At 41.5% G+C, this 11,587-nt stretch overlaps 1 protein-coding gene across 1 annotated transcript in view; it reads left to right on the top strand.

Moving 5' to 3' along the window:
* Nucleotides 1–265: 265 nt before the first annotated feature.
* The window catches only part of SPTLC3 (serine palmitoyltransferase long chain base subunit 3), a 173,751-nt gene continuing 162,429 nt past the window's right edge, over nt 266–11,587 (top strand). The window contains exons 1-2 of the mRNA XM_073339602.2: nt 266–376; nt 891–1,008. Coding sequence (XP_073195703.1) covers nt 988–1,008 — 21 coding nt within the window. The 5' untranslated portion in view covers nt 266–376; nt 891–987. The remainder of the gene's footprint in view (nt 377–890; nt 1,009–11,587) is intronic.

Genomic DNA, 11,587 nt, shown 5'->3' with positions numbered 1-11,587 from the left:
GAATAGTAATTAGAATTGCTCTAGTAACTAGAGCATTTGGTGCCCAATCATTCACTCCAGTGCTGCTCTAAGATATTAGTGTATCCTCACTCAGTTTGCATTGCAGATTAAAATCCTCTAACCAATCTCTGAGCTCACATCATATTCTTTTGAGGCCACCCTAGTCTCCCCTCTCACTGGACAGGGCTTCACTACCCGCCAGATCAGCGGGTAGTGATCGATCTATCAGAGATCGATTTATTGCTTCTTGTCTAGACACGATAAATTGATCCTCGAACGCACTCCCCATTGACTCCAGAACTCCAGCTTACAAGAGGCGGAAGCCGAGTCGATGGGGGAGCAGCAGCAGTCAACTCGCCGCCATCCTCACGGCCAGGTAAGTCAACCCAAGTTACACATAGCTGAAGTTGCGTATCTTAGGTCGACACCCCCACCCCCCAGTGTAGACCAGGGCTAAGAGTAACACCTGCCTATATTTGGAACTGCAGTAATGCTGCATTTGGAGCAACTGCAAATGTCTGACATGGAAAGGACAGACATCCAGGGCCTGATTCTCAGTTGCATTAAAGCCAAATTACTTTGGCAGCATGAATGAGCCTTAAGGAAATTGGAAATGGCATGCTGAGAATATACCCTGCACAGGGGGCTTCTCAACTAGCATGGAACTAGTGTAAGGGTTCTATCGTAGCCCTTCTCCAGTCCCTGGTATAGGGAGCTTGTTGGGGACAGGAAGAACATATGGCCAGATTGCATTAAATTATGGCTGCCCTAACTTATACAGGGAGCTGGGCCACCCACTGAATGGCCTTGCAATACAGTTGGCTTAAAACCCTCTCTGCTCTACCCCTGAACCCACAGTTTGAAAACCGCTGCTCTATTTCCTTTTCCAGCCAGGTCCATCCACATGCTTCCTTCTCCAGCTAGATTTCCTGTTCTTCAATCACACTCCCACACCCTCATCCCCTGCCAGCTTACTTCTTCCACTTAATGCTTCACACAACAAACCAGGTAAGTATGACCCACTCTTAAGTGAATAGGCTTGGGCAAAATTATCTCTGCTTATGACAATGACATGCTGTGGGAACAGTGGAAGACATAAGAGATAAATGGGGAGGGGAGGAAGGGAAGAGTCATTTGAGGAGCTCTACCTGGAAAAAACATGTGGATCAAGGAATTTGCCCTACTCTTGACCCTTTCACCCTCACACTTGTCCCTGTTATTTTTTCCATTGTCCCATGCAATTATTTGAGTCCCGGACCCAGTGGATCCTCCCCATAGGCTGCGGGAGGGTCCTTTAAACCTGCCCACTTCCCAGAACCCAATATGAGCATATTCTCCTCATTCAAATATTAGAAAGCTGTAGCTTGAATTAGATCAAGAAAAGTCTCAAACTAGGTCACTTTTGCAGGGAGCACAACACGCATGGCCTGATAATGACAATTAGTAATGATCAAAATCCCTCTGATCAAATTTGTATTCCTGTTGACACCTCTGAAATCGCAAAGGGATGACGGAATTTTGATTCCAGAATCCCTTCTAACTGCACTCACCAAAATTTGCCTAGCACATTCTTCTGCTCAGAGATTTCTGTCACATGAACTTGGAAATGTAGGGCTTGTCCATACATGGAGTTCTTCAGAAATAGCTGTTCCTGAAAAACAACATGTGTAGACAAGTCTGAAGTCTCCAGAATTTAGATAATCAGCTTTCTTAGCTCTGATAGAGTTGGTCAAAACCTTTTTGACAGAACAGTTTTCTGGGGGAAAATGCATTTTCATTTAAATCAAAATGTCTTGTGGGAGCATGTTGCTTTCAATGAAGACTTCAACAGAAAAGTTTTGCAATGAGTCAAAATCAAAATGGAATATTTCATTATCTTGTTTCATTTAACTCCAACTTTCTTGTTTGACTTTCTTGTTTCTTCTCAACTTTCTCATCCCATTTCATTTAGACTGTGTCAGTAAACTGTTTAATGTCTTGACATTATCAAAATGAAATAGTTTAGCATTGTTGAAATATTTTGTTCGTTTCAATGTTTCTGATGTGAAATATTTCTGAGTTTCTGTTCCACAAAATAATTCAAGATTTTAACTTTTTATCCATGTTGGAATTTCCTGTGGGATGGAAACTTCATTTCCAACTATCTCCTCTCTCTGGGGTAGACTTATTCTTAGGGTTACCAGATAGCAACAGTAAAAAAAATGGGACGGGGGTGGGGGGTAATAGGCACCTATATAAGAAAAAGTCCCCAAAAACGGGACTGTCCCTTTAAAAACAGGACAACTATTCATCCTACTTATTCTCCACCCCCACCCCACCCCAATCTGTGTGTGAGCTCTCGGGGCCTGAGCAAACTCTTTTCAAACTGATTTGAGTCTGATCTTAGATTCAACTGAAAGAGAGGACCAAGTTTTTTCTCTTTTGTTGTATTTAAATATTTCTTGCCTGTGTTCTCAAAGCACCAACTGCAACAGAAATCTGCTTTTAAGCATCCTCCATTTAACTCAGCAAGAAAATGAGATAATTCAAAGTTCAACAGTGGGGCCCAACTATGCCTGATGATTCATTTTATGGAATTTTCTGTAGAGCATCACTTAGCTCTTTGGTGCTTAATTTCCTTTTTAGCGCTGGCTGTGATTACTTGAGGTGAACTATTATGCGGTACAGTACTAGCATTGCAATAAGTATGTTCATGGATAAAGATATTTGTATGAAAGTCCTGGAATGCTGTGTATATTGCTTCCTCTTTTATAGAGAGAGCAGTTTCACTGTGCAGCTAGCAATGAATGACTTGAATGCAAACATCACTTTTCTCTGAAAAAATAAAAATATCAAGCTGTGATTATTATTGCAGGAGAGACGTTCTCATAACTCCATTGGTACTGTTTACTGAATTTTGCTCTTTCACTCTTTGTAGTAAAATTTTGAACATTAAATTTCATTTAGGCATTAGCCAGCCATTTGCAACTTTTTCTATGAAGAAGCTCCGGCTGTTAGTAAACTGGCATATCCAACATGCGGTTCAGATGGGGCACACAAAGTCCTATCATATGGCTAGTGGCTTCTTATTACAGTTCATTTCTTCTCCGTAATAATGGCATCATAAGTTTAAAGTTAGTTTTCAAGTTCAATGTTTTTTTCTAACTCCTGACCCTGCAAACTCACGACGGATTCTGACAAGTAAGTGAGGTTATTTCTATCTTGTGCAGCCCCGGTAATTATTGATACTGAAGGCCAGATTGCACCCTCAGTGTATCTTTGCCTCCTCTTGGGCAGCACAAGTGTTTGGAAATTATTAAAAATTCAGATGTACAGGGTGGAGTAGAATCCTACTCATTCCTTCTTTGCAGCATTGGCTCTGCAGGGCTGAGTAAAGTTAAGCAAGCACTTGTTTTTCTCACTAAAATTAGCAAATGTGACTCTGAATAGACATAGAAAGGAGGAAGATGCATTTTTTACGCAATAACTTCTCAGAATGGAACCACCCTTAAATAAATTGGGGCATACCAAGGAGATTTCAAGTCCCAAAATGCACTTCTCTGTCACAATCTGAGTAGCTGTCTATATTGGTTGCTTGCAACATAATGTGTAGGATTGCTGTAAACTATTCATTACTCCACCTGCAGCCAATTGGTAAAGCTGTTCTGACCAAAATAAAACAGAGCATGCTGAAAAACCAAGTCTCTGCAAACCTCAGCCTCATATTAAATATGTCCCCCTGGATGGAGTTTTGATACTCAGTTTCTAGGTATCAGAGTAACAGCCGTGTTAGTCTGTATTCGCAAAAAGAAAAGGAGTACTTTTGGCACCTTAGAGACTAACCAATTTATTTGAGCATAAGCTTTCGTGAGCTACAGCTCACTTCATCGGATGCATACTGTGGTAAGTTCAGAAGATCTTATTATATACACACAAAGCATGAAAAAAATACCTCCTCCCACACCACTCTCCTGCTGGTAATAGCTTATCTAAAGTGATCACTCTACTTACAATGTGTATGATAATCAAGGTGGGCCATTTCCAACACAAATCCAGGTTTTCTCACACACACCCCCCCACACACACACACACACAAACTCACTCTCCTGCTGGTAATAGCTTATCCAAAATGACCACTCTCCTTACATTGTGTATGATAATCAAGGTGGGCCATTTCCAGCACAAATCCAGAGTTTAACAAGAACGTCGGAGGGTGGGAGGGGGTAGGAAAAAACAAGGGGAAATAGACTACCTTGCATAATGACTAAGCCACTCCCAGTCTCTATTCAAGCCTAAATTAATTGTATCCAATTTGCAAATGAATTCCAATTCAGCAGTTTCTCGCTGGAGTCTGGATTTGAAGTTTTTTTGTTGTAAAATAGCGACTTTCATGTAATCGCGTGACCAGAGAGATTGAAGTGTTCTCCGACTGGTTTATGAATGTTATAATTCTTGACATCTGATTTGTGTCCATTTACTCTTTTACGTAGAGACTGTCCAGTTTGACCAATGTACATGGCAGAGGGGCATTGCTGGCACATGATGGCGTATATCACATTGGTGGATGTGCAGGGGAATGAGCCTCTGATAGTGTGGCTGATGTTATTAGGCCCTGTGATGGTCTCCCCTGAATAGATATGTGGGCACAGTTGGCAACGGGCTTTGTTGCAAGGGTTAGTTTGTTCCTGGGTTAGTGGTTCTGTTGTGTGGTATGTGGTTGCTGGTGAGTATTTGCTTCAGGTTGGGGGGCTGTCTGTAGGCAAGGACTGGCCTGTCTCCCAAGATTTGTGAGAGTGTTGGGTCATCCTTCAGGATAGGTTGTAGATCCTTAATAATGCGTTGGAGGGGTTTTAGTTGGGGGCTGAAGGTGACAGCTAGTGGCGTTCTGTTATTTTCTTTGTTAGGCCTGTCCTGTAGTAGGTGACTTCTGGGAACTCTTCTGGCTCTATCAATCTGTTTCTTCACTTCCGCAGGTGGGTATTGTAGTTGTAAGAATGCTTGATAGAGATCTTGTAGGTGTCTGTCTCTGTCTGAGGGGTTGGAATAAATGCGGTTGTATCACAGAGCTTGGCTGTAGACGATGGATCGTGTGGTGTGGTCAGGGTGAAAGCTGGAGGCATGTAGGTAGGAATAGCGGTCAGTAGGTTTCCGGTATAGGGTGGTGTTTATGTGACCATCGTTTATTAGCATTGTAGTGTCCAGGAAGTGGATCTCTTGTGTGGACTGGACCAGGCTGAGGTTGATGGTGGGATAGAAATTGTTGAAATCATGGTGGAATTCCTCAAGGGCTTCTTTTCCATGGGTCCAGATGATGAAGATGTCATCAATATAGCGCAAGTAGAGTAGGGGTATTAGGGGACGAGAGCTGAGGAAGGGTTGTTCTAAATCAGCCATAAAAATGTTGGCATACTGTGGGGCCATGCGGGTACCCATAGCAGTGCCGCTGATCTGAAGGTTGTCAGTTGTGACTGTCCGTTTCAGTAACACTCCCACAATGCCCCATTTCTTCACAAAATATCATCTGTTTATTCCTCTTTCCTATATCCTGGTGCTGTAAAATGGCAAGGGATTTCATCCTTGTTATGTTTATATGCAAAGAGAGCAAAACAAATTTCCAGTCTAAAATGAATTATTCTAGTTAAAGAAAACAAAAGAAAACAAAAGTAAGGTCTCCATGAGAAAGCATGGTGTGTCTGTCTCCTCTGTATCAGACCTCAGTGACACTGAAAATAAAATGTAGCTAGATACTGTTCTTGCAGATTCAAAGGTACAGTACACAAAATGCAGAGGCAAAGTAGCATCAAGTTAAATCCACCACTCCTATAATTTGGTCTTGTCGGACATGATTCTATGGGCTGTACCAGAAACTTTAGGAGATTATTTTATATAAACTGTTGTAAGTAGCAGGGTGAATCTTTAGTTTCCCAGCCTCCTGCTGCAAGTATGGAGTCCCACTGCTTGTTGCTGTCAACCCTAGAAATCCGTATTCTTAGGGTTAGTCTTGAAAACATATCTTCATAAGCAAGGGCATAGGTGCTTTCTTAATGAAAGATGAGATACTCATGTATGGGGCTCAAAGATTCTGTTAACAAGGGACTCACGTAAGCCCCTTGTAGCTCATCAGTGCTTTGCACCTCAAGAATAAAGCATTGGGGAGAGATGGTCCTTTCCCTGAGATCACAGGAGTTATAATATCATGATAAGGTTTTAACATTTCTGCTCTCATCTGATGATGCTGTGGGTTTCCCAGAACTTCTGAAAATCAAGTGTGAAGGACTGGATTGAGGATCTAGGTGCCAAGCATTCAAGTTGAAAAATGCTGGCAATAGTATGTATCTTAAATGTTTAAATATTTTAAACATCTTAAATATTTCCCCTGTTGTCAGAAGGATCTGCAGTCTTAAAAAAAAAAAGGATGAGATGGAAAGATGGTTAATTTCTGGCAATGCCTTGGGGAAAGACTCCAGATAGACCAAAAGGAAGAGAAATAAAACTTTCAGTGAGAGCTCTTTTCTGCAAGCTTTGGTCAATCGTCACATGCTTTCCTGCTATCCCTACAAAGGCAAGAGTACTTTTTAAAAAATCACAAAAAAAAATCACTACTTCATTGGAGTCTTCATCAGAAGAGTTTTTGTGGCTTGTCATGCCAGCCCTACTTCCATTGAGGCTTTGCACGTCTCCAAACACATATAGCTACCCTACAGCAATGTATTATACATGTTTATGGCCATCAGAGGTCAGTATAAGCTAAGTAATCTTCCCATTTTTACAGTATTTATTCTCTGTCCTGAAGAAGAGCTCTGTGCAGCTTGAACGCTTGTCTTTCACCAACGGAAGTTGGTCTGGTAAAAGCTATTACCTCACTCACCTTGGCTCTGTTTTTATAACAGTTTAACATTCAAAACCAAAACAATCCTGAATGTCCATGATAAATGTAAAGTAAACAAAGACATGCCTTGGGCTTGAAAAAAATTAAGATGGGGTTGTGTGTAGTTAGCTTCAGCCAATAAAAAACTCCCTTTCATGTTTGTCATAGGAGCAAACATCAGCAATTGCCATGGGATCTTCACTGGCTGACTAGCCAGTTCTGGGCCCAGTTCAAGATTATAGATCTCCAGGCCCCATTAAGCTCTGCTGTACCATTCCTGTAATTGATGATAAGGTTTAAACTCTCAAGGGTGGGCTGCAGGGGAGTCTCTCAGTGAAGACCCTATGGCTCTGGAATATGCTGTTTCAGGGCCCTGTTCAAACCCAAGTCTGGTGAGCGGACATAAGAGCTCTTTGGCCAGTATTTTGATAGATCTTCGTAATAAGAGAGCATGCCATTTGCTAGTCAGCAGTAGCTTCTCTTATATTTTGCTGATCTGTAACTGATTTTATTTTATTGTCTTAATCCCAGATGCCTCAGCATAGAAATGTCTAATGTATGTTAAAAACTGCTGCTGAACAAGTACAGGCGAATCCTTAATGGCAGACAAATCAAGTTCAGAGTTTATTTTTTCACACCAATGTCTAATTCTGCTTCCTTACCCACGGTCGCAAAATACATATACAGATATTAGAGCTGATCGGAATACTTTTGGCAAAGTTTTCTGGCTAAAAACTCTCATCAGACTGCTGGTTAGGGCAGTGGTCAGGAATTTAGAAGACAGCAGTTCATATCCCTCCTCTGCCTGATTCAGAGTATCTGGAATTAAAAAAAAAAAAAGTCTGCTCTGAGCCAGGTTCAAGTCCCTGTTCTCCCTGAGTCTCCCACATGTCAGTGCCCTAGCAACCAGGATATCAAATATGAGTGTGCTCTCTCTTGAAACATCACCTGAACCATAAATCTCAGCTCTTACTCTGAATCAGACACTTTAACACAATTCCATTTTCACAAAAAAGATTGAAACATTGTTTCAATGAGTAACCAAAACAGATTTTGAAACCTCCAAAAGTTGTTGCAAAATCGAATTGTCGTTCTTTGGACGTGCAACATACCACCAGCTGCAATTAAAGCTGTAGAAAAAAAAATAAGTTAAAAATAAACAATTCAATATATTCACTGTCTCTGAGGGAGCAATATTAAAATTCAGCTTCACACCCTACGCATTCGTACAAAAGACTATGCCCCTCGGTATTGCCAACTCTCCAAATTTATGGCTACTCCCACAATACTTGTTGTTTATCTTAAAGCCCCAGCTCCTGCAGCCATCTGTTTATGCGAAAATCTCAGCTTTTGTTTTAAAAAAGTTTCTGACCCTTGTGGTCGTGGAGAAAAACTTGAAAATGTGATCAAGAGAATCCCATGACTGTAGGGGCTGGGTCTTTAAGAAAAACACCAACTAGCATGAGACTCAAAATAAAATTCTGAGAGCTGGAAATGCTGAATGGAGGGAGAAAAAGCCTTATGAGACTCATAGGGGAGTACAGTTGCTACGGAATGCTAAAGAACAAAAGAACGGCCATACTGGGTCAGTCCAAAGGCAGGGGCAGCAGGTTTGTATAATTTTTGGGGGTGCCCAGAATGGGTGCAAGTCCCCCCCGCACCTGCCTTGTAAGCCGATAGATATTTTTTAAAATAATGTAAAAATGGACTGGAAACAGTAAGTGTTTAACAGATTTCAGAGTAGCAGCCATGTTAGTCTGTATCTGCAAAAAGAAAAGGAGTACTTGTGGCACCTTAGAGACTAACCAATTTATTTGAGCATAAGCTTTTGTGAGCTACAGCTCACTTCATCGGATGCATTCAGTGGAAAATACAGTGGGGAGATTTATATACACAGAGAACATGAAACAATGGGTGTTATCATACACACTGTAACGAGAGTGATCAGGTAAGGTGAGCTATTACCAGCAGGAGAGCGGGGGCGGGGGGGGGAGGGACCTTTTGTAGTGATTATCAAGGTGGGCCATTTCCAGCAGTTGACAAGAACATCTGAGGAACAGCCGGGGGGGGGGGGGATATAAACATGGGGAAATAGTTTTACTTTGTGTAATGACACATCCACTCCCAGTCTTTATTCAAGCCTAAGTTAATTGTGTCCAATTTGCAAATTAATTCCAATTCAGCAGTCTCTCATCGGAGTCTGTTTTTGAAGGTTTTTGGTGAAGAATTGCCACTTTTAGGTCTGTAATCGAGTGACCAAAGAGACTGAAGTGTTCTCCGACTGGTTTTTGAATGTTATAATTCTTGACATCTGATTTGTATCCATTTATTCTTTTACGTAGAGATTGTCCAGTTTGGCCAATGTACATGATAGAGGGGCATTGCTGGCACATGATGGCGTATATCACATTGGTAGATGTGCAGGTGAACGAGCCTCTGATAGTGTGGCTGATGTGATTAGGCCTTATGATGGTGTCCCCTGAATAGATTTGTGGACACAGTTGGCAACGGGCTTTGATGCAAGGGTAGGTTCCTGGGTTAGTGGTTCTGTTGTGTGGTGTGTGGTTGCTGGTGAGTATTTGCTTCAGGTTGGGGGGCTGTCTGAAAGCAAAGACTGGCCTGTCTCCTAAGATCTGTGAGAGTGATGGGTCATCCTTCAGGATAGGTTGTAGATCCTTGATGATGCTTTGGAGAGGTTTTAGTTGGGGGCTGAAGGTGATGGCTAGTGGCGTTCTGTTATTTTCTTTGTTGGGCCTGTCCTGTAGTAGGTGACTTCTGGGTACTCTTCTGGCTCTGTTAATCTGTTTCTTCACTTCACCAGGTGGGTGTTGTAGTTATAAGAATGCTTGATAGAGATCTTGTAGGTGTTTGTCTCTGTCTGAGGGGTTGGAGCAAATGTGGTTGTATCGTAGAGCTTGGCTATAGACAATGGATCTTGCGGTGTGGTCTGGATGAAAGCTGGAGGCATGTAGGTAGGCATAGTGGTCAGTAGGTTTCTGGTATAGGATGGTGTTTATGTGACCATCGCTTATTAGCACCGTAGTGTCCAGGAAGTGGATCTCTTGTTGGACTGGATCAGGCTGAGGTTGATGGTGGGATGGAAATTGTTGAAATCATGGTGGAAGTCCTCAAGGGCTTCTTTTCCATGGGTCCAGATGATGAAGATGTCATCAATGTAGCGCAAGTAGAGTAGGGGCATTAGGGAACGAGACTCTGTGTATATAAATCTCCCCACTGTATTTTCCACTGAATGCATCCGATGAAGTGAGCTGTAGCTCATGAAAGCTTATGCTCAAATAAATTTGTTTGTCTCTAAAATGCCACAAGTACTCCTTTTCTTTTTAAGTGTTTAACAGTTTCCCTATATTGCACAATATCACTATCGTAAGAAAAATTTATTTAAGTAAAAATATCAACTTTATTAATACTCTTTTGAATATGAAAACAACCAAGCATTCTTGGATCAATAACCCTCCAAAGCAAACACTTTCTAAAATGAAAACAAAATGTATCCCCTTCTTTTGCGATGTTCTTCAGGAGGCAGCAAACACTTTTCATCGTTGTTCAGTTCTTGAAATGAAGTCATCTGGGAGACTTGCAGTGTCCAATTCAGAGGTAGAGTTCTTATGAATGTGCACAAATGCCAAGTGATTTAGACATTTTTGGCCCATTGTCGTTCGCAAATAATTTTTCTGATCGCTCAGCGGTGCAGCTTGTAGTCGGAATTCTGTAGAATAATTTCAGGAGAATTGTAACTTCTGACATGTCACTCAAGCCTTTGTTTTCTTCAGAAATTGCTTCACTTCACTCATTGAATTAAGCTAAAAGAAAAGGAGTACTTGTGGCACTTTAGAGACTAAAAAATTTCTTTGAGCATAAGCTTTCGTGAGCTACAGCTCACTTCATCTGAAACCTGAATTAAGCTAGAAATTTCTCAATCTGCAAATATCTAAAATTTCTAAATGAAGAGATAGCCTCTCCATGTTAATGTGACCATGGAAAGCTTCACTTATTGGGACAATATCCTGTTTCAAGCCATTTGCTGCATCAGTTCTATGCTTCTCCAATTTTACTGCAAATGTAAAGCTTTCTGTTGAAAACCTCTGTTCAATGGCAACTTTGCAAGCATCAAGGATTCTGACATATATTTGATGAAAATACTCGTTGGGGTCACTGAAAGTGTGAAGAAAGCTTCCATGGTCGAGCCATCTTGGTGGCTTGTGTTTTCTTGGGAGTGTAGGATCATCTAAATAAAGATTTCTTGCCTTCTCTGCTGTTGTTTCCCAGAAGTGATTGTACGACAAGTCGGTGTGCATCCCACTCAACACCTCTTGCAACAGGCCAACTTCCTTCATAACGCTTGTCAATGACATGTTTGGGCTTTGAATTTTTGCATTAGCTTCTTCTACAGAATCTATGGCTTTCACAAGAACTATTAGTGTAAAGTATGTTGAAAAAGACTGAAGTTGCTTCGAGAATCCGCTACATTTGGAGCCAAATTCATTTGAAGACTAACTAAATTCATCTACGCAGTTCAGCATAGCCTCGGAGTTGTGGAGCAGTGATTTAATACTACCGATCCTTCGTGTCCATTTTCCTGGGCACAATGGTCATAAAGAAGGCTCCCCTTCACTCTGAAACTCTCTGAATGCTGTTGGCACCAGGGGGCACTACTACCCCTGAATGGATCTTTAGTGGCTCCCAGTGGAGCAGATTACTGTCATGCCAGTGAAAAAGGTC

Source organism: Lepidochelys kempii, chromosome 3 (genome assembly GCF_965140285.1).
Source record: "Lepidochelys kempii isolate rLepKem1 chromosome 3, rLepKem1.hap1, whole genome shotgun sequence".
In the NCBI taxonomy this organism is placed as follows: Eukaryota; Metazoa; Chordata; order Testudines; family Cheloniidae; genus Lepidochelys; species Lepidochelys kempii.
This window is presented reverse-complemented; position numbering and strand designations above follow the sequence as displayed.